This window comes from Sinohyriopsis cumingii, chromosome 1 (genome assembly GCF_028554795.1).
Source record: "Sinohyriopsis cumingii isolate HCF-2022 chromosome 1, ASM2855479v2, whole genome shotgun sequence".
Taxonomy (NCBI): Eukaryota; Metazoa; Mollusca; class Bivalvia; order Unionida; family Unionidae; genus Sinohyriopsis; species Sinohyriopsis cumingii.
In genome coordinates, this window is record NC_142961.1 from 131974966 (window position 1) to 132000290 (window position 25325).

Below are 25325 nucleotides of genomic sequence, written 5' to 3' on the forward strand. Positions count from 1 at the left end.
CAAAGGTTGACAGACAAATGATGAATGATGCATGACAGATACAAAACCATTCCATGACCATTGCTACTGCCACCAGTACAGTGATTCCTATATTTTGCTAATTGCTACACCCCCCCCCCAAATCACATATTTATAATGTGTGTCATGGTTCAAGTAGTTTTGTAATCTTCCTGAAACATCTTTATTATCTACCTGCCAGGGATAAATCTACAGGAAACATTTTATCCATTCTGTCTACCAGTTCCTGAAGAGCAGCTTCCTCGTCTGGGTAATACTGACTCTTGCTGAGGGACAGAAGACTGAAGTGGGAGGGGCTAACATCAAGGTTGTCAAGGCTGTTGTCGTAGTAATCATCTTGGATAGTGGAAAGCTTCAAGATATCTTTGGATGGACTGTTGTAGTAACCATCTGGATTACTGGAATGCTTTAATTTAATTCCTCTGGGTGAGCTGGAGTAAAGTGGAGACAACTTTTTAGGTGAATCTGGGCTGAGGGAAGTATTAGATGATGGGCTATGATGACAGTTGCGGTCATTTGGCATCTGGCAGGGAATCTGAAGACAGTTAGGTCTCCTTGCATTACAATGAATGGTTCCATGGCTCTCCTGAACAAAACAAAGAAAACAAAAGTTCTACTAATTTTTGTTACACACTAGTTAAAAAATTAATACAATAAATTTAACATATGAAATACCACTTTCAATTGAAATTTAAACAGTATGTGATACTGACCTAAAATCTAGAACTGTCAAAAGGCCAAAGTAATGCAAACCACTTGACACAAGGATAAAAGTACATGCAATGCTCATTTATAAATCTCAAGTTAAATTTCAAGGGCCTATAAGAGTATAAAAGTGCACTGTCACCATTATTTTGTTACTTCTTTTGCAAACAACTGTTTTTCTTCATGTTACAGAGATGAAATAATGTGGCACATTTAAATCTAACACATGTCACAACAAAAGCTACAAGATTTTCAATCAAGCACTGATAATGTAACTTGAATGATGCATATGTAAACCATGACCATACTTGTTATTCTTTTATGGCAATGGTGCAAGAACATCACGTATGTGATATCAGAAAACAGTAGATCAATTTATGACAAATGTAGCAATTTTATAATTTTTTATTTGTAGCAAGCCACTTAGAAAACACAACTTTTTAACTAATCAGAAACTAAAAGCAAAGCAATAATTAAAGATCCTCACATTGTGTGCTGAGTATCTCTGCAAACTGTATGTACTGCTAATGCACAAGACTAAAATACGGTGCAAACCATATGTACTGCTAATGCACAAGACTAAAATACAGTGCAAACTGCATGTACTGCTAATGCACAAGACTAAAATACAGTGCAAATTGTATCTACAGCTAATGCACAAGACTAAAATACAGTGCAAACTGTACAGCTAATGCACAAGACTAAAATACAGTGCAAACTGTATGTACAGCTAATGCATAAGACTAAAATACAGTGCAAACTGTATGTACAGCTAATGTACAAGACTAAAATACAGTGCAAACTGTATGTACTGCTAATGCACAATGCTAAAATACAATGCAAACTGTATGTACTGCTAATGCACAAGGTTAAAATACAGTGCAAACTGTATGTACAGATAATGCACAGGACTAAAATACAGTGCAAACTGTATGTACTGCTAATGGACAAGGCTAAAATACAGTGCTAACTGTACAGCTAATGCACAAGGCTAAAATACAGTGCAAATTGTATGTACTGCTAATGCACAAGGCTAAAATAGAGTGCAAACTGTATGTACAGCTAATGTACAAGACTAAAATACAGTGCAAACTGTATGTACTGCTAATGCACAATGCTAAAATACAATGCAAACTGTATGTACTACTAATGCACAAGGTTAAAATACAGTGCAAACTGTATGTACAGATAATGCACAGGACTAAAATACAGTGCAAACTGTATGTACTGCTAATGCACAAGACTAAAATACAGTGCTAACTGTACAGCTAATGCACAAGGCTAAAATACAGTGCAAATTGTATGTACTGCTAATGCACAAGGCTAAAATAGAGTGCAAACTGTATGTACTGCTAATGCACAAGACTAAAATACAATGCAAACTGTATGTACAACTAATGCACAAGACTAAAATACAGTGCAAACTGTATGTACAGCTAATGCACAAGACTAAAATACAGTGCAAACTGTATGTACTGCTAATGCACAATGCTAAAATACAATGCAAACTGTATGTACTGCTAATGCACAAGGTTAAAATACAGTGCAAACTGTATGTACTGCTAATGCACAAGACTAAAATACAGTGCAAACTGTATGTACTGCTAATGCACAAGACTAAAATACAGTGCTAACTGTAAGTACAGCTAATGCATAAGGCTAAAATACAGTGCAAATTGTATGTACTGCTAATGGACAAGACTAAAATACAGTGCAAACTGTATGTACTGCTAATGCACAAGACTAAAATACAGTGCTAACTGTACTGCTAATGCACAAGGCTAAAATACAGTGCAAACTGTATGTACAGATAATGCACAAGACTAAAATACAGTGCAAACTGTATGTACTGCTAATGCACGAGACTAAAATACAGTGCAAACTGTATGTACCACTAATGCACAAGGCTAAAATACAGTGCTAACTGTAAGTACAGCTAATGTATAAGGCTAAAATACAGTGCAAATTGTATGTACTGCTAATGCACAAGACTAAAATACAGTGCTAACTATACTGCTAATGCACAAGGCTAAAATACAGTGCAAACTGTATGTACTGCTAATGCACAAGACTAAAATACAATGCAAACTGTATGCACTGCTAATGCAAAAGACTAAAATACAGTGCTAACTGTACTGCTAATGCACAAGGCTAAAATACAGTGCAAACTGTATGTACTGCTAATGCACAAGACTAAAATACAGTGCAAACTGTATGTACAGCTAATGCACAAGGCTAAAATACAGTGCAAACTGTATGCACTGCTAATGCACGAGGCTAAAATACAGTGCAAACTGTATGTACTACTAATGCACAAGGCTAAAATACAGTGCTAACTGTAAGTACAGCTAATGTATAAGGCTAAAATACAGTGCAAATTGTATGTACTGCTAATGCACAAGACTAAAATACAATGCAAACTGTATGTACTGATAATGCACAAGACTAAAATACAGTGCAAACTGTATGTACAGCTAATGCACAAGGCTAAAATACAGTGCAAATTGTATGTACTGCTAATGCACAAGACTAAAATACAGTGCTAACTGTACTGCTAATGCACAAGGCTAAAATACAGTGCAAACTGTATGTACTGCTAATGCACAAGACTAAAATACAATGCAAACTGTATGTACTGATAATGCACAAGACTAAAATACAGTGCTAACTGTACTGCTAATGCACAAGGCTAAAATACAGTGCAAACTGTATGTACTGCTAATGCACAAGACTAAAATACAGTGCAAACTGTATGTACTGCTAATGCACAAGGCTAAAATACAGTGCAAATTGTACATACAGCTAATGCACATGACTAAAATACAGTACAAACTGTATGTACTGCTAATGCACAAGACTAAATTACAGTGCAAACTGTATGTACTGCTAATGCCTAAAATATAATGCAAACTGTATGTACTGCTAATGCCTAAAATACAATGCAAACTGTATGTACTGCGAATGCACAAGACTAAAATACAGTGCAAATTGTATGTACTGCTAATGCACAAGATTAAAATACAGTGCAAACTGTATGTACTGCTAATGCACATGACTAAAATACAGTGCAAACTGTATGTACAGCTAATACAGCTAAGTATTTTGCATCTCTAGGATGAAAATCTCAAAGTACTTAGTGTCTCTAGGATAGTATTTAGTGTCTCTAGGATGAAAATCTTGGATGGTACTTAGTGTATTTAGAATGAAAATCTCTGAGAGAAATACTTAGTGTCTCTAGAATGAAAATCACTGAAAGTACTGATTGTCTCTAGAATGCAAATCTCTGAAAGTACTTAGTGTCTCTAGGATGAAAATCTCTGAGAGAAATAGTTAGTGTCTCTAGAATGAAAATCTCTGAGAGAAGTACTTAGTATCTCTAGGATGAAAATCTCAGAGTATTTAGCGTTTCTAGGATGAAAATTTCAGACGGTACTTAGCATCTCTAGAATGAAAATCTCTGAAAGTACGTAGTGTCTCTAGGATGAAAATCTCGGAAAGTATTTAGTATCTCTAGGATGAAAATATCTGAAAGTACTTAGTGTCTCTAGAATGAAAATCTCAGAAAGTATTTAGTGTCTCTAGGATGAAAATATCTGAAAGTACTTAGTGTCTCTAGAATGAAAATCTCAGAAAGTACTTAGTGTCTCTAGAATGAAAATATCAGAAAGTATTTAGTGTCTCTAGGATGAAAATCTCAGAAAGTATTTAGCATCTCTAGGATGAAAATATCTGAAAGTACTTAGTGTCTCTAGAATGAAAATATCAGAAAGTATTTAGTGTCTCTAGGGTGAAAATCTTGGATGGTACTTAGCATCTCTAGAATGAAAATCTCTGAAGGTACTTAGTGTCTCTAGGATGAAAATCTCTGAAAGTACTTAGTGTCTCTAGAATGAAAATCTCTGAGAGAAATACTTAGTGTCTCTAGAATGACAATCTCTGAAAGTACTTAGTGTCTCTAGGATGAAAATCTCTGAAGGTACTTAGTGTCTCTAGGATGAAAATCTCTGAAAGTACTTAGTGTCTCTAGAATGAAAATCTCTGAGAGAAATACTTAGTGTCTCTAGAATGAAAACCTCTGAGAGAAATACTTAGTGTCTCTAGAATGAAAACCTCTCAGAGAAGTACTTAGTGTCTCTAGAATGAAAATCTCTGAGAGAAATACTTAGTGTCTCTAGAATGAAAATCTCTGAAAGTACTTAGTGTCTCTAGGATGAAAATCTCTGAGAGAAATACTTAGTGTCTCTAGAATGAAAATCTCAGAGTATTTAGTGTCTCTAGGATGAAAATCTCAAATGGTACTTAGCATCTCTAGAATAAAAATCTCTGAAAGTACGTAGTGCCTCCAGGATGAAAATCTCTGAAAGTACTTAGTGTCTCTAGAATGAAAATCTCTGAGAGAAATACTTAGTGTCTCTAGAATGAAAACCTCTGAGAGAAATACTTAGTGTCTCTAGAATGAAAACCTCTGAGAGAAGTACTTAGTGTCTCTAGAATGAAAATCTCTGAGAGAAATACTTAGTGTCTCTAGAATGAAAATCTCAGAGTATTTAGTGTCTCTAGGATGAAAATCTCAAATGGTACTTTGCATCTCTAGAATAAAAATCTCTGAAAGTACGTAGTGTCTCCAGGATGAAAATCTCGGAAAGTATTTAGTATCTCTAGAATGAAAATATCAGAAAGTACTTAGTGTCTCTAGAATGAAAATATCATAAAGTACTTAGTGTCTCTAGAATATCATAAAGTACTTAGTGTCTCTAGAATGAAAATATCTGAAAGTACTTAGCATCTCTAGAATGAAAATATCTGAAAATACTTAGTGTCTCTAGAATAAAAATCTTTGAAGGTACTTAGTGTCTCTAAGACTAAAGTTGTTAGTAAGCAAAGATCCCTGCTTCAATTGCACAAGTCAGTGTCATTATATCAAAGCAACCAAAGTTTGAGTGTGCAAAACAGATTAATCCCCATTTGATTAGTGGCAATAGGTTAAAGAAGTCAAAATTACACACAGACACCATCTTCAAGCACAGATCAAAAACATGGAAAACAGGTTATAACAACTTAAGTTGGTATGTTAAATGCTTTAATTCTAAGATGCACTAGTCGTGTAAGCTTGATTGCAATTGGTGGAAAGGTGTTAGAACTGGACCCCAGACAAATGTAACCAATTTTTATTCAATCCTGAGATGCACAAAATGTTTAAGTTTGATGTAAAAAGATATAAAAGTATAGATGCTGCAGAGCAGATAGGGAGGATGGACATCGTTCTTAAAAGATTCTGAATAAATCTTGGAAAGTAGGTCTTAGCAGCCTAGTTTTGATGTGTCAACATGTCAATGATCTGAAGAAAGCATATGAATGGTATCTGAATTAGAGCCTGGTCAAATTTTTAACCAATTTTTAATTAATTAATCCTGGAAAGTAGGTCAGTCACTTATTGTCCTCTGCATATACTCATCCCAAGATGCACATTAAATGCAAAAGTAGAATCTGAAAATCATGTTCACTCATATAAAACCTGCTGACCATCAAAATATTATTCAAACTGTTTCATAAATTTCACAACTAATGAACATATGAAAGCCTCAATACAGAATTCATAATAAGCATTAGACCTGAACAATTTACTGTCCACAAATACATATGATAGCTTGAACCAAATACAAGGGACAGAGTGAAATTTCAGTCAACGGAGTTTATTATACCATATACATTCACTTACAAGTCGAGACACTCATCAAACTGCATACCCCCACGTCTGCAATTGCATGTGGTGAAAGATTTAGGTCTGTGCAGTTTGTAGGAGTAATCTGTAGAACAAACAACGCATACTCTGATCTGCCTGTGCATATGACATGGCAGATCAGGTCTATGTTGTATGCAGCTGGACTCAAATTACATGTGAGTACATACAGTAATTATAGTCCATTACATTCTGTTGGATCTTGAACACCAGCATGAGTATATACAGTAACTATAGTCAATTGCATTCTGTTGGAGTCAATTGCATTCTGTTGGATCTTGAACACTAGTATGAGTATATACAATAATTATAGTCAATTACATTCTGTTGTGTCTTGAACACCAGTATAAGTGTATACAGCAATTACAATTATATTCTGTTAGATCTTGAACACCAGTATGAGTATATACAGTAATTATAGTCAACTGCATTCTGTTGGATCTTGAACACCAGTATGAGTATATACAGTAATTATAGTAAATTACATTCTGTTGGATCTTGAACACTAGCATGAGTATATACAGTAATTATAGTCAATTACATTCTGTTGGATCTTGAACACCAGTATGAGTATATACAATAATTATAGTCAATTACATTCTGTTGTGTCTTGAACACCAGTATAAGTGTATACAGCAATTACAGTCAATTACATTCTGTTGGATCTTGAACACCAGTATGAGTATATACAGTAATTATAGTCAGCTGCATTCTGTTGGATCTTGAACACCAGTATGAGTATAGACAGCAATTATAGTCAATTACATTCTGCTGGGTCTTGAACACCAGTGTAAGTATATACAGTAATTATAGTCAATTACATTCTGTTGGATCTTGAACACCAGTATGAGTACATACAATAATTATAGTCAATTACATTATGTTGGGTCTTGAACACCAGTGTGAGTAATCCTGAGTGTGCAAGTTTGTTTGAGGCAACATTTTACAGGATTTCTACACAATTTGTCTCATCTTGGCTAATTCCACATTACCTGCATAACATTCTGAACACTGTTGAGATATCTGGTGAGTCTTGAGTTATGGTCATCAACCACATCCATTTTGGCCTGCAGAATCTGTGTCCTCGGGTTTTCATAGTAATCATCAGAAAGGTTGCTTTCTGTGTCAGAGATTTCTTTCATACTTTTTAGCTGCAGTTGTAAAGCCCTGTAGATGAAACAATAAATACCATTAGTGTTCCTTAATATGACACTGGAAATGTGCCCATAAGAATTTATGCCCCTGACGGTAGTTGGGGATTGAAGATTGGTTCAATATGCATGGGAAGTTCTGAATAAAACAGACAATTTTTTTAATAGAAAATGCTGAAAATTAAACTTGACTTAGGTCTTGTCAAAATGGAGCCTTGTCCAAAATATGGTTTCTACATGATCTAGAAAGGCATTATACACTGCTCCTGGCATGAGTTATACACATTTATGCATGAATAAAAACAGCTTTCAATTATGTTGTTGTACAATATCAGTTATGTTTTGTGTGACATGCAACTCCAACAAAATGCTGATTATGTGTGATGAATGGTGATATAGTCCCAACGTTTTTTAATTTTTTAAAAAAAACCAAATCTATGGAAGAAATGAGTTTGCTCATTACCATACAAGTCCAAAAATGATAATATTTTTCACTATTTCTGAAATATTGTGCATAAGGGATAAAAAGATAAATACATGGAAACAGAAAGTTAACAGTTAATTCTGTGAATAATACTATATGCATAGGAATGACAGAGGCAGAAACTTAAATACACAGGTTACTGATTTTCTCCCAGTAAGCTGTAAGGTGTATTTTGTATCTATTTTATATGCACTGGTTTCTGTTTAACAATGCATCTTATGTTTTTTCAACTAAGAAATGACTTCTATGTAGGAAAGACGATGATAACTTGTTCCTTTATTTGAATGATCATGACGAGTATATCTGACAGAAAGTGATGTACTGAAACAGTTGTTTGAGGATGGTACTGAGGTTCCCCCACCCAACTCTTCTTTCTCTTGTAGTAAAGTTGGGGCAACTGGATGGACAGGCAGACAAAGTCGCACTGATAAGTGAACAGTAAGTTACCTGTTCTCCTCCTCCAGCTGTCTAATGATGACTTCCAATTCCTCTCTTTGCTGCTGAAGCTGAACATCTTTTGATACAAGGGATGGTGAAGACACATCAACATCACCATCTGGGGCAATATTGTCCTTAAAAAAAATCAAATTCTGATTATTTCATCTTCGTACTAAGCAGCCTGTCCCATTCTGAATTTTTAACATGGTGACAGTGACTGTGATATGCAGAATGTATCACACATTTTTACATTTTTGTATCAATTGAGGAATAAAAAATTCTCAAAGAAAATATATGATCAAGATATTCTCAGTCCTTAACCCCCACTCCTATGCTCTTTGAGTCTGACAAATTATCTGCCCTCAGATAGCAACTCATGTAAGTGAAATGATTTTTGTGTGCTTTCCATTTAGTGAAAAAGTTCCTTGACAATTACAATAAAACTCAAAGAAAATCCAAGAGGTAATACATTTGTGCTATCTATACAACTGTAATTTTCTACTGAATCACTGTATAATTGGATGATTTCACATTTCAAGGGTTACTATTTTAAAATTAGAGGACCAAGTAACAATGTGAAATATAACTTGTTAAGATCACGTGTTTATTTTTTTACAGATAGAGACATACTTGTAAATATCTGCAACACATATTACACATTATAAAAAGAGCTTTTTGAACTCCTTTTAGTACAAGTTATTATCCATCAGAATGGGCAAATACCTTGTTTAAGAGTGGGTCGTCCACTACCTTTGTTGTAGTTATTGTAGGTGCTTGTCTAACTGGTGAAACAGTAGACAAGGTGATGGGCAAGTTCTCCAGGTCAGCCAATTTCCTAGCAGTGTCACTTATCTCCGAGTGTATGTCTGGCTCAGGGAAAACCATACTCGCTCTCCTGATAAAAGAAAAATGACAGCAATAAAGCTTTACTCTAACAAGTGCATAATTTAAGTCTATCTTATTCATATTCTTGCTTACAAGTCAAACTCGACCACAAATAACTTAAGACCCTAATATGCCATTGCATAATGTGCCAGCAGATCAGGGTCTGTGAAGTTTTTATCCTGATTACTCCCAACTGAAAACACAGATGCCATTTTTACATCACAATATATATTTAAAAAAACTCCAATACACTCAGTGTACACTTAAACCAAAATCCTGATTCTTTGGATGACAAAATATTCATATTTTCAAAAAATAATCAATAATATTTATCAGTTTTATTAAGATTAAACATTTTTAATTTAAAAACCTATTGTATTGCAAATCAGTCGATTTATTAATAAACATCAATAATTTATTCTGAGCATGCACTCAACTTGGAAGTTTTATGAACATGGGATTCACCCCATAATGACAAAACTCAACTCAAATGCAAACCCATGGTCATGGGAGTCACCCTATACTGACAAAACTGAACTCAAATGCACATCCATGGACATGGGATTCACCACAAACTGACAAAACTCAACTTAAATGCATACCCATGGACATGGGATTCACCCCATACTGACAAAACTCAACTTAAATGCACCCCACAGGCATGGGATTCACCCCATACTGACAAAACTCAATGCACACCCATGGACATGGGATTCACCCCATACTGACATAACTCAACTTAAATGCATACCACAGGCATGGAATTCACCCCATACTGACAAAACTCAACTTAAATGCACACCCATGGACATGGGATTCACCCCATACCGACAAAACTCAACTTAATGTACACCCATGGACATGGGATTCACCCCATACTGACAAAACTCAACTTTAATGACAAACACCCAATCTCAATTTGTGATATTCAATAGTGAACAAATCAATTGATGTAAAAGAGATTACTGATACCCAATAAAAAATAAAATCAAATGTGTTGAAAATGTGTTAAAATGAGGATCTTGTATTCAAAGATTTCAAGACAATAATGGTGATTTTTATAATGGGTAATACAAAGTACACTCACGAGGAACTTTGCATGTTGTTAAATTTATGCAAAATCAAAATTCTATTTTAAAACATTTCCATGTATAATTTTTATGAATTTAGCAGTTTCCCCATTACTTTATGGTGATCTATGAGAAAGGTTTCTCAAATAATGTATTCATATTACTGATGACACCTTCAAAAGTAAAACCACCATTTAGTTTGATTTTCATATGCAGTGTTGATTGTGCAGATGCAACTTCTCATGCCATTTCAATCATATTCCCATACGAAGTATTTATAAGCTGACAGTTATCCAGACAAAAGGCTGAGTCAGGAAAATCTACATTAGGGGTGGACAAAATAACCCCCTCGCCCAAATCCAGCCCATGACCTGGTTTTATCCACAAATTTTCATCATAAGATACGACATTAAAAATCACATATCTGGCCAATACCCTGCAGGAAGTTGTCCATGCCTAATCTACATCCGTTTATCAACAAAATTCTATTTTTGTCCTAATGCATTAGAATTTAGAATATTCAATACCAACCATTTACAAACTTCTTAAGAATGGTTTGAAATGAATATTATATTTGTTAAAATCACCACATTATGTTGGCAGACATTTATTCACTGGATATACTTGATACAGCACATCATAAATAATGTCTTTTAAAAAAACTTATAAACTGTTCATGATTACATATAACCATACCATAAATAAGAAATGATTTCCATTAGGGATACACATTTCAAGCAACAAGTAATCATCTTCAGCTGGGAAAATGACAAAGAAATTTGTATCTAAAGTACATTTCAATTAAATTAACAGGGCTGATCAAAAGAATTCATTCACTTGTCCAGGACAACTAGTTTCAGAAAATCTACTTGTCCCACCTACCTTTTCACCTGACCCAAAATTGCAATCACCTGCTGAGATTCAATGAGATGTATGCACTTTAATCCATAATAATCTGCAACATATTTATTTCTTCAAAGGGCCTAACATTATTATCCATTTTTTCTCTTTTGGTGATATATTACTTTATTTTTTCTGGTTAAATATGTTTTAGCAGCTGGGTTTGAATGAATGTCCATGTTCATGTCTGCCACATGGTAGCATCAGAAAGGAATTTACTGCAATTCAGACTTTCCTTAACTTCTCCAAAGACTTGATAAACTGACAGATGAAAGTCTCTTTCTCTTATAATTAGCATCAAGTTTGTGTACTTTTTTAATTTGTAATTTAGCTTTCACAATTTGAATCATATCACTACAATGTTTGCAGTGTGGCAGTTTATAGTGATGTCTAACACTGGCATCATTACTGCAGACATGTGGCATCATGTCCCACCCAGTCACATTAACCTGACATCTGATCTACTAGCTCTAACACAAATGTCTTAATGCTGAGCACCAAATGAGGGGGGCAGCTACTGGTAATATTTATATAAGTCAGGATTTGAACGTGCAACCTCCTGCATCCAAGGCGGATGCTCTAACCACTTAGGTCACAATTAGCACCAAGTTCAAAACCATTCATCTGAAGGAGTGCACATAGCATTTCCATAAAAGAAAATGATTTTCTTAATGGACTAGGTTGTACACAGTGTTTAAGAGAGCACTCTTTTTTCTCATTTTCATTCTCATTTAGTTTTCACAATTATACTGGTTGAGTTTCTAAGCTGTGCCAGCTTGGGATATTGCTTGGAATAACCAGAAAACATCTTTCCTTGGAGTCAACTAATTCAAGCCATGAGTAATTATCAACACAATGGGCTGAAAATTTCTTTGTCTCTTACCTGCATCATATTGGACCTGTTTTTTTCCTGCCACAGAGACCAGTTTATGTCTCATTGGAGAAATAGACAGTCCAGACTCCACGGCTAACTTACTTTTATCCCTCCACTTTCACATGTATAATCCCTCCTTGGACCTTCCTTGTTACTTTCTTTGCAAAAATAATTTAGTAAACTCATTTTATCCACATAAATTGCCCAGTCTGACAAATACTTGTAAAGTGATCATAGGCTACATTTGGCTATTTTAAATGTAAGTATAGATACACCTTAATTAGAACAACTATTTCAGTTCAAATGCAGTATTGCACATAATCAATCAGAAATTAAAGAATCATTACTCTCATATAACCAGTTATAAAGGAAACCAGAACTAATTTTGGTAAAAGTGCCTCTCATTAACTGCAAGGACTCATTGGATTGAAATCGAAGGAAGTCCACTCATGAGTATCAGGGTTGAGTAAATACAATAGATTAAGGCCATTTAAAACAATGCTAATTAAAAAATCACGCTGGATTTGTTTTTTTGTAAGTGTTTTAACTTGCTGTCATTGCTTGTGCATATGTAACGGTTATCAATTACCATTTACTGTAGGTGTGATCTTTGAATAAATGGAAAAGTAGATTCAAGCATCAATTATGTCTGGAGGATATGAATGGCCAGATAAATGACGATAATATAACTAAAACAGTAAAGGGTAGCAATTGCCCATCTTGTTTTAAAATAGGAAAGATGGACTTTTCCTAGAACAGAATCTTGAGAAAATTTACCTGTCCAACTTTGAAAGTGAATGGTCTGGGATGTAACGGTAAGGAATTTGATCAGCCCTGAATTAACTATCAAACTTATTTTTTAATGCTATTTTTTCATACAGTGTTAGTATCAAAACAATAAAAAATTCATAAGCACATATAAATGCATATAGCAGGGTTTAAGGGCACAGCAGCACACTATTGGCTATATGGCGAAGCTTAAAAGTTAAACTGTACAATTGTTAATATAAAGAACTGCAAACAAGAATTTTAAATAAACCCCATAAAATAAATGTTAACATAAAGCACCACAAAACAAATAACAAATGAAGCAAAGGCAAATAACAGATGAAGCAAAGGCAACCAGAATCAAATCAGATAGCTACAGTATATAGATGGTTACATAATGAAGTCAAAAAATCACCCCGGTGGACACAGATATGTGGCTGCTGAGTCAATGTCTGGACAATGAATGTTATAATGGTGAATACAAATGTAGGAGAGGCTGATCAAGCATATAAACAGTGTGGCAGCCCAAGCAATCAGCTATCAGAAATAAAAATGAAAGATGCTGCAAGGTAAGGAGAGGAGAAACAAAAATGCTGGACTGAGTATTGTAGAAATCCATACCAAGACAACAATAAAAAAGTAGCAAAACTTGAATGTATGGTTGCACCACCCACAGATGATGAGAAAAATGAGAGTATGTTCAATGAGCAGAGACAACATTAAAGCAGCTTAAAAAGAAGAAGAGTGCTGGGACCGATGGTATCGTTGGTGAAATGACTCATGCTGGTGGAGAAGTACTTCCAAGAGAAAGTCACAACCTGAGCAACCAAGTATAGAGCAAGGGGCAAACACTGGAATAGTGACCTTAAACCAACTGTAACTATAGTAACTATAGGATGATAGCACTATTCAGCCATATATGCAAAGTTCTGACGATGGTCCTCCTCGAAAGACTAAAGGCACAAATCAAGCCACATTTAGTGGAGGAGCTGGCAGGATTCAGGAAGGACTAAAGCAATGTGCACCAGATACTGATTTCAAAGAAGGCCAAGAAAAATGGCAGACACATGTACAATTATTTTATTGATTTCCAGAAAGCCTTTGATTCCGTCCAACACAATATCATTTGAGCAATACCTAAGTCATATTGCATTGGTGGAAGACTAATACAGATGCCGTAGAATCCTTATGAATACTTTAAGTCCACTGTAAGAGAAAAGAACTCAGCAAGTGGTTTAGTATATCAGTGGCAAAGTGACCCAGTATATCCAGCTCCTTTTATCATGTTTATTACATACCTGAGAGATCATGGATGGTTTACATGTCAACAGAACAGGTGTTTCAATACAGGGTTGTTTTATTAATAATCTGAAATCTGCTAATGACACCGATCCTATAAAACAAATAGCAGAATTGTGTTACAGGAAAATGTGAATACACTACCCAATGTTGGGAAAAATCAGGACTTAGATATACATTGGAAAATCTACAATGATGGTGTCTGGATGAGAAGACATTGACAAAGAGGTGGCGGATGGAAGCATAAAAATTGAAAATGTCAGAGTTAAAACATACTGGCAATCTGCTAACCTGGGAAAATGAATTTGGCAAGGAGATCAGGAGATGGCAATAGAAGGCAATAGACACCATGTCTGGATTCAACAATATCTGGAAAAGCAATCTGATACAAATCAAACTTGGATTGATCAGGACATGTATTTGGTGTTGTTCTGTATGCCTGCAAAACATGGACAGAGACAGAGTACTGGCTTTTAAAATGAGGTGCTGCTACAGATGAATTAAACACATGTGCTGGCAACAAATGTGGATATTAGGAACCATGTGGGAACCAAAAGGGACATTGGAAAAACTTAATTTGTTTCAGTACATCTGGAGGATGGAGAACAAATGGATGATTAAAAGTGTAGTATCTGGAATGATGGATGGAACTCCTGTAAGAGGAAGACCAAGCAAAGAATGGCTCAATTTTGTTGTTGTTGTCTTGGATTTAATGCCATTTTTCAATGCATGATAAGCTATACAAGATGGCCAGTATAACTGGTGGAGGAAGAACCCTGGGAAACCCCAGTAAGAACCACTGACCCACCGGAAGCTGCTGGCAAGCTTTCCTACATACCCACATTGGCCAAGCCTGAGACTCGAACTCACGTGTACAGAGGTGAGACAGCAGTGATTGGTAAAGCCAAGCACTGTAGGCCATTCTGTCACCTGAGAGAATGACTCAATGATAATAAAGAATAGTGTCATACAGACATGCATGCTCTCAGCAAGAGAGCAAAGGAATATGTTCAATGGAGACAAAAACTGTATGAAGTGCATTAGACTCCAATGGGCTTTGAGGCCATGGAGTGACAGATTGATAAATGGATTAAAGAGGTTACAATTCTGCAGAATAAAAATCCTTACAATGTTACGGTCAACATTTTTGGCTATAAAACTGCATTCGGATCAAGAGTTTCTTTACATTATCATAAAGTTTCTTAATTGAATTCAAATAAAAGAATTCTGTCTCACTGGATGAAAGTCATTACACTCTACAAGAATGTTTTTTCACTGTCAGTGGACACTTGCTGGGTATTTACTTTGATCAAGTTTCATCTTTCAGGACATATGCAGGAGTCAGGTATGTGTCCTGTACCCAATCGGCACAATACCACCTGGCTCTGAGATTTGTTCTCTATGAGCGATGCAACTCTCCAATGATTTATGTTGCAACACTTGTTTGTGGAGTTTTCATTTCCTTAATAATACAGAACATGCCAATTCAAGTAATATTTGAAGTACACATAAAAAGCCATCAAAAAACATTACATGAAAAAGTTCATTACCATTACTGATCAAGGCCAATTAATAATAAGCACATTTTAATATTGTTTTTGATGCTATCAGTAAGTTATATGCAGAGTTTACATTAATGGGTTTTCTACTTTAAATGTTAATGAAAAAGTATCTGAATTATATTTAACAGTCAAAAAAATATGAACTTTTTGTAATATTTACGGTAAAACAACAAATAATGGATGCCACAGCCACCATGATATCGTTCCACATGAGAATGCAAAGTTCTATTCAAACTGGGCCACAACTAAGTCATATATGGCAAGCAAAGGTTAAAAATCAAACCTGAGGTAGGTCTTCTTCAAATGAAGCCAAAATACCAAAGTTGTTCAAATCCATAAAGATCTTCAAAAATTGTCATTATAATGGACGTGAGACAATGTGATGGGGCAGAGAGGTTTAGGTAACACTCAATGTCTCCTCCAAAGAAGATGGAGAGGGCAAATAAAACATGTCTTAGTAAATGGTCTAAAGCGCTCTTCATTACGGATCACTGCCATCTCACCTCTGTCTGCGTGGGTTCGAGTCTCGGATTCAGCCAATGTGGGTATGTGAGAAAGCTTGCCAGTAGCTTCTCATGGGTCAGTGGTTCTTTCTGGTTTTTTTCTGGGTTCTTCCTCCACCATTAATACTGGCCGTCATGTATAGCCTATCGTGTGCTGATAAATGGCGTTAAACCTACAGCTGAGTGAAGGGTAAGAGGATTTTTTTAATACAAAATACAAAATTAACCAAGCGGGACAGCATTTGTTAGATGAAGCACGAAAGAAAAATAATTAGTAAATTAGTTACGTATAATTCTTTGTCCATAATTGTGTTAACCTGAGATGTAGGACCAAACCATGCACTTACATCAACATGCTGCCAATGGGTCACTTTTCAAGCAACAATCTAATGAAAAGGAAAAAGTAGTCTTCAGGGTTAAAATTATTATCACACTGAAACTGTTTTCAGACAAAGTTCTTGGTTTTACAGCTATATAATCATGCCATTTCATTAAGAGCTGTTCTAGTAAATTATACTTGGACCCAGGGAAGGCACTTTCAACATCAAGTAGTCACCCATAGAAGCAATTTTAAATTTGTATTATTTTCATACAAACCTTTTGAGGAATAACAGCACACCATAAAAATATTTTTAAAAAGCTGCCTTCTCTGGGTACTATCAACGTATAAAAAGGGACAGATGTAAACTATGATGCAAAAGTATACAAATATTTTGTTTGTCTTACTATTTTCTTCTTAATCTATGTTAATACACACTAGATTTTTGTTTATCTTATTATCTGTTCCCCATGATCCAAGACAAAGACACAAAAATATTAATATACATTATATTTTATACGGGCTTAGTCTTCTGGGATTACATGAGTGAAACATATAGGGGCCTGGTAAATAATTTCACAATCTCCATGAAATGCAGTTTTCTCCCCTGTGAATGGCCCAGTGATTATGTAACTTTCTGCTCAAAATGGGAACTTAGGACATGTACACATACATATACACGTCAGAAGTACAAGAGCTTCAGAACAATAATGAACTAGTGCATATAGATGTCCCAACGACTGCTTCTGAATATTGGACTTGTATGTAGGGATGAAACGATACACCTGTGCCTCAGATTGATACGATATACGATACGCTGCCTGCAATTCAATACATATCAATACACATTTGAACTTGGTGATCTTTCCATCTTTGGAAGGTAAGTGGTGCCCTTTCATGTATATTCACATTCTGGTCCTATTTCTAGTATGAATACTACATATAGACATATAATTATCATATATTTATATGCAATTCTCATTGATGAGAAGATAATACTTTCAAACACTACCTGCTGGTTGCAGTGATTTTTATCTAACATTTTAGGCCATTTAATGGTGGTTCCATTTAACTCCCTTTGTTTTGTACGACAAGAATGATTTGAAAACATTACCTATTTCGTGTCTCAGTTACAATGTGGAAGACATTACGATGTTATCTTCAAAACAGAAGAAATAAATGCAATTTCCTTGTGTAAAGAAAATGTCATCTAAAACAAATTTGGGCATGGGAATATGGTTGAATGCCAACAAAATCTATCACAGTTTGCTTCCTGCAGATGCAAAAGACTGTTGCAGCCACAGGTGCTTGTATTTGTTAGTGAAGGAAAACTACTGACTACACCTAGTCCTATTCTACAATTTTGTTAACTTACACAATGTGATAAACTTGTGCAGTTTGAAATCTGCCCAGTAGCTCATCCTATGCTAATTATATTTATTACATCAGTCACTTCATTCACTGGTTAAATATCTCCACAAAAAAGAGAAATTCCATATTTGTTCCCCCATGTACAATTTAAGGAGAGATGTTGACAGGATTTTATCATAAGGGAGATCTCCCACTTTATCAAAGAAAAAAGGGGGGGGGGGGGGAGAAGAAAAGGTCATAGGTCAATATTTATCTAAACTTCAATATATTTCTCTCTTCCTGCTCCATTTTCTTAAAGCTCTACTGAAATCAATATCTTTGACAGATGTCAACTCTAGTTATATAAGCATTAATCTGTTAATTATTTCTGAGCATACTCTGCTTCTTTTTTCTGTATCAATATTGTTCTGTGCTTCTTTCTGAAGTGGCATATACATAGCTCACTTTGTCAGCTTGAATATTTTGGGAAACTGATCTTTGCTACTGTTATGAACAATTTTCCAGAGCTCACATATAATATCTTTTGGACACATCTGCTCCAAAATAGGATTTTTCACTAATATAAACTTCAATCGTTAAATCAGTAGTTTACTGACTACTATGCCAAATTTCTTATCTTTTCCATAATGCTGTATAGGAGTATTTAGTCCGTCAATGTTTGAGAAGACAGAGGTATTAAAACAAATATCTTTACTTATTAATTTCATTTTTTATCCTTATTTTATTCAATTTATCTTAACCCTGATATGGATACATGTATATAGTTTTGTAGCATATGATCTGCAGAGCAAAATTGATTAATTATTAAAAAAAAAGATAATTGCATTATACTTTCAAATTATCTGTATTTTAATCAGGCTCAGTATTCTGTCCTTTGTACATTTAATTTCAAAATACCACTGAAAGGGTCATGCCATCTATTTTTTATCCATCCAGCATGTACGTCTGACTCATATTTAACACAATTTCGGGCTCAAAATCACTCATCGGTATCTCCATTAACACTTTCCCAGCTTCAATCATATGATATTCTTCATAACTTTAAATATTATTGACATCATCACTATCATCAGCAAATATTTGCCATACGAAATCATAATGAACCAGATATTTTGGTTTACTTGGCTGCCCATATTTTAAACATGCATTTATAAAACTTTATTCATGAACGATTTCAAACTACATCATAATGCTTATTCCCGGACACATTGTGCAAATCAAATTCATGTTATGTTTGAAGAACCCAGATGCCGAACAGTTACTAACTGAAAAATAGATGTCATGACAAGAATGGTTAAATAAAAATTGTATACTTCACCGAGCACATTTTCATATGTGGGACGTTCAATGAATTTGTGGGAGTTCTCGCGTTTCAGTGTTCTCCAAGTGCACGACTTTTGCATGATTTGCACAATGGCACACCCTGACAGCATCTCTGCATAAGTACTTGATATATCTAATGACTTTCCCACGAAGACTTTGTTGCTGTGCCAATACTTCCTGTTTGTCACACAAAGAATAAGCTACATTGATTTCTGATTAGTGGTTATTGTTTAAGCTGGACCGGAACAAGCAATAACTGCAAATGAGAATTCAATGTAACATATTTCACTGTGCAACAACCTGGTAGCGTAGTTTTCAAATTGACCAAAGTAGTCAAGATACAATTCAAAACAGAATTTTTGCATGAAAGTGGTTATTAAATGATGAGTAAAGTACTTCATTATACACATGGAACATATTTGGAATGTATAGTGTATGCTGAACATACTTCTGGGTTAAGATAATTAGCATGAAATGGAGGAGGGGGGCAGATTATGAATCATGTCACTTTGTGTTAACTTGTAGATGGCAAATGTATATTCTCAAATAGTCTTTTCCATTTTTGATGATAAACAAGAGTGCCTGTGACTGCAAATGCTGTTTCAGATGGACTATAATATGACAGAATAACAAGGCAACTAATAATAATTATTCATGACTGCTGAATAAAAAATAACATGCATTGTTTTGTATCGACTCGCTGTTTCCTGTATTGATATGTGTATCATTTCAGCAAAAGTATTGTAGCTTTGACATATCGATGAATCGTTTCACCAATACTTGTATGTATGGAGATACAAGTCCCCAGTACTATAGCTTCAAGTCAATATAGGACTTGTACATATGCACATTTAAGTCCCAAGTACTATAGCTTCCAATCAATAATAGACTTGTACATATTAACATTTAAGTCCCAAGTACTTTAGTTTCCAGTCAATAAAAGACTTGTACATATGCATATTTAAGACCCAAGTACTAATAGCTTCCAACCAATAAATGACTCGTACATATGCACATACAAGTCCCAATTAATACAGCTTTGGAATAACGGACTTGTACAGATACAGTTCCAAGTGATATTGCTTCCGAACAACAATTTGTCAAATGTTATGTGCAAATTAGAATGACTTGTAAGTAGATTTAAAATGCAATATACCATTGAAAATACAATAAGATTATGAGCTGATAATTATCAGTATGACTAAAGGTGCCAACAGGTACCTGGGTACTTGGGTGCCCATTCATAAATACCCGGATAAGAAAATTAGCTACAAAGTACCAGTTTAATTATAAAAAAATAAAAGTAATTTTAAAAAAAGTTTCCAAGTTCAGATCAAAGATTATATCTAGTGATGTCAGGTGCAAGTGTGACACAAAATGTGTACAATTCGAGGCTTGTATCAAGTGTCATTGATCCCTCGAAGACCTAAATCTACTGATCTTCATATTGTCAACGTGTGCAACCATATGGCTATGTCGAACAGTTTCCTTATTTTGTATTTATAGTAACTGTACATCTCGTGTTTCATAGTCTGGTTCCCTGCTTTATATGCTCCCTGCATTGCACTCAGCTAGACAACATGTTTAGAAGAAAACAGATGGGTTTCTTGAATTTTGAAACCATAACATTGTACACAGTAACAATAATACAGCTCTCTGTGACAGAAAAATGACATATCATATATCACCATTCACAAGCAGGACAATAAATCAACAATTCTGAACTATCACAGGTCAAACATGTTTGAGGCAATAAGATTCTACTTGATTATATCTTGAATGCCAAGTCTGTGACTGATACACTTACCATTCCCCTGGTGTAAATTGACAATCAGCCTGAACCGGTAGATATTTCAGCCTAGACTTTCTCCTATACTTCTTGCTTAAGTTGTTTTTGATGGTCTTCACCAAGGCAATAGTGTCATCCTTGGGTTTGGCCTGAAAATGTATAGGCATGGGCAACATTAAATCCAAAATTTCACTACACCATCACATAGTCATTGATGTGATGTTGTTATTACACATTTCAGTTGTGTGAAATATCACCTATGAGGACATAGCAGGTAAAAATGTCATACCATCACTTTGCAATAGGTAAGTAGCAACCAATCCAAATTTTGGATTCAACCAATGCAATTTTCAAAAAATTTACTGACAAATAATTGTGTTTCATCATGCCATAAATATAGTTTAAAATTTGTGCTGATTTGAACATGAAAACACTGAAATCACGAAAATTATGTGATAAATTTCATTTGAAATGAGCATTTGATTAAGCCCATCTAATTAATTACTTGCAAGAGGTCAGCTGTTGGTGCTACATGATCTGTGTGGTGAAGTGAACCCAATGACGTAGAGAAAAACTATTAATCTTATATGGGTGATAACTTACACGTACCAGCACCAGAAAACAATCACCATCTGAACAGGTGCAGAGAAAATACATTACTACTCAACATTTATGACAAACAATTAACATTTTTTGCTGACAGTGATAAAACTGGACAATAAATTACAACATCACTTTATGATACTGGTCTATACTAGTCTTTTAAAGCATGGACAGATAATGACCAATAGAAATATATTCAGTGTACTTGCGATGCAAAAACTACACAAAAATTGTTCAACAGAAATAAATCCATATCAGATGGCTTTAATATTTTCCAAGTACTTTTATAACAGACTACATATATTTAAAGTTATAAAATAAATCAGCTTAATATACAAGAGATCTAAGTATACTAAATATTTTAAAAATTACTGTATTTCATCCAGAACACCCTTTTTGCCATCAGTGGACCTTTCCTTCAAAGATTTTAGTCAGGATTATTTCACTTCATAAGGATGATGACATGTTTGGTTTCAGGGGCATTGGTAAATAATGTTTGAAAATCTGCTGAAGTGATCTTTCCCCAACCAGAAACTAATCTGAAACTAATAATATGGCAAGCATGTCCTTTTTCAGCATCACTTTGCAAAATGATTTTCTTTCACTAAAATTTATCCAGACTGTCCAGCGTGGCTTGTTTCAAGAAGTCCAATTATTTTTTGCACATATTAAAGTACAAAGATTCCTTTGTATCAAATATACAAAGAAAAGGATATTTTGGTGAGTGAATATCTCTCTATAGCACAATTATTCAGATCTCATCACAGAAAGCATGTAAAGCTGATTTATGTCATGTCATAAATTGCTAAAGAATTGTGAAGGTGTCATATACTTTTTGATGACTTTATTATTTTCTTTACAGGACTTGTTATTGTGATTATTACAACCGTATATGAATTTTCTTTTTCGTTATTTAATAAAAGACAGAAGTTGCAACCATGTCCAATCTCTTCCCAAGTTCACAGTGCTCAGATACTCTGCGGTGAAAAGTGACATCATGTCCATGATCATCACATGATGTAATGATAGGTAATTTACAGCTTTACAATGAATATTGATTTTACAAAAACTGACAGGTTTAGCATAAATAAAACAAGGCTAGAAACTTTACTGTGTGGTGAAAATATCCATTTTCACATTAGCTCAGGACAGCTTACTTGTAAAATAATACAGAGAAACCTGCGTCGGTGAAATAAAGGACATTTTTTGTGGATCCCTGAGTGCCTTTGTTGACACGTTTCATTGTAAATGCACGATTTTCTTGATTCAACAAGAAATCCTTATGTTTATGTTACTTAACCAATCATTATCTTACTTTAACACAGTACTCCTGAATAGGGTGGGTTAATTTGTGTTTCTTTCTCGTCTTCCCTGTGAAGAAGCAATTTTCACAAATGTCAAAACTGAAACACTGCAAACAGCGATATCTGAAAAAGAAAAAGAAACTGAAACAATAAAAAAAATTAAAACTTGAGGAAACTTTCTGTTCACTATGACTAAATGTAAAATTCAAAGTTGATTGTGTGATGAACCAAGACATAATTTCTCGATGTTCTAACTTTTCTCATAGTGACTAAGTAAGATTATCAATATAGAAAAAAACAAGTAAAATGATAGCAAATTAGGTTGATGCTGCTGTATCAAAGGATATGGAAATCAATTTTTAACAGAAATAATTAAATTGAACATTGAACAAAGAGTGAATCTAGATATACAGCCCTACTAAGCATCTGTCTCTTCTACCCATACAGTATATTCACATATATCTATCTGAACCGACTCAAAACAAAATTCTTCAGAACAAACTTATGGTTTCAAGGACCAGTACAGAACTGGAATAAAATGCAATCAGCTTCAACATAAAACTTTAACATACAAAATAAATGTTGATACGTCCACCATCACTGGAAAGTTGTATCTATGCCATACAATCTGTTGACACAGACTGGACCAAAATACTGAACATGAACCAAATTTCAACAGCCATATTACACTTCTCAGGAAAGAAAATTTTAAGTAACTTGTGTTTCTCCAAGAATACTTACATAATCACATTAATGTTAGGGATATAAGCCCGCTACCTCGAGAGTCCAGCTCAACTAAAAGATGAAAATTGTCGTTTCCTTCTATCTCATATAGACAAATGGCAATAACTCTTGCAAACTGTTTCATCTCACCACCACCATGTGTCGCTAGTTTTTAAGTTGAGCAATGTACTAATGAGGATGCTCACATGGTGGTGTGGTTGGGAGGGTTTTTAAGTAATATTATTTAAAAATTTCTCCATCAAATACATCCCCCAAATGCATTATTGTTTGCATGTGTGTGTGTGTGTGATTTAGATTTTTAATGTAGCTTATAACAATTTTTCAGGCGTATCGCTATGATGTCTGCAGTGTGGGGCTAACAGTGGTATTTAGCACTTGGGCATCATGCCGCAGACATGTAGCATGATGTCCCCCCCCCACCAGTCACATTATCCTGACACCAGGCCGATCAGTCCTAACACTAACCTCTTAATGCTGAATGCTAAGCGAGGCAGCTGTTCGTACCATTTTTATCAGTCTTTGTTATGACTCAGCTGGGGATCAAACCCATGACCTCCCGCATCTGAGGCAGACGCTCTAATCATTAGGACACCGGAGTGGTCCACATTAATGTTATAATAGGTAATAGGAGGAGGGAATGCTGAGCATCCCAACATCTACCTTGGGTATCCTTCAAGGGAATGATGACTGGATTCCCCATGCTAACGATAACCTGTTCTCCTAATTACAAAGGCAACACAGCCTAGGTCACTTGATCTGTGACTACTATATCTGGTTAAGAAGATAAGTATTGCAATCTTCTTTCCTACAAAATTTCATTGGCGAATCCAGTAAGTGTGTGTGTGATTTGGATTTTTAATGTAGCCTTAACAATTTTTCAGTCATATCGCTACGATGTCTGCAGTGTGGCAGTTTATAGTGATGTCTAGCACTGGGGCATCATACCGCAGACATGTAGCATGATATCCCACCCAGTCACATAATCCTGATACCAGGCTGACCAGTCCTAACACAAACCTTTTAATGCTGAGTACCAAGCGAGGCAGCTGTTAGTACCATTTTTGTAAGTCTTTGGTATGACTCGGCCAGGGATCGAACCCACAACCTCCCACATCTGAGGCAGATGCTCTAACCACTAGGCCACCAGAGATGTCCGAATCCAGTGAAGTTGATAAACTGTGTTGATTGTTTTAATTAGGTATGGTGGTCATCTGATGCCACCGGACTTACCAGCTTCAAGGTTTGCCTCTGCGAAGCTAAATCACTGAGATTAAAACCTCAAGAAAGTTGACTCTGCATGTCAGCCAACAGCTTCTACAACATCTTACAGATCACTCGAATCTCATGAGTAATCTTCATGAGGTGACTAAGCTTGTGAAACCTCCGAGTATGCCAAGCGTATAACCCATTTCAGCCATTAAGCAAGGACTTGTGGGGTGACATCCTGTTTCCCAGCTTTCACAGGAAGAAAGAGG

General features: G+C 35.1%; 1 protein-coding gene across 2 annotated transcripts in view; it reads right to left on the reverse strand.

Annotated features, from left to right (window-relative positions):
* Nucleotides 1-25325, reverse strand: part of LOC149807876 (dystrophin-like) — a 68468-nt gene that overhangs the window by 6727 nt on the left and 36416 nt on the right. For both annotated transcript variants that reach the window (XM_089971504.1, XM_089971514.1), the window contains exons 11-16: nucleotides 23118-23229; nucleotides 21218-21348; nucleotides 9260-9431; nucleotides 8546-8670; nucleotides 7456-7630; nucleotides 193-604 (exon numbers count right to left, since the gene is read on the reverse strand). In XM_089971504.1, coding sequence (XP_089827630.1) covers nucleotides 193-604; nucleotides 7456-7630; nucleotides 8546-8670; nucleotides 9260-9431; nucleotides 21218-21348; nucleotides 23118-23229 — 1127 coding nt within the window. The remainder of the gene's footprint in view (nucleotides 1-192; nucleotides 605-7455; nucleotides 7631-8545; nucleotides 8671-9259; nucleotides 9432-21217; nucleotides 21349-23117; nucleotides 23230-25325) is intronic.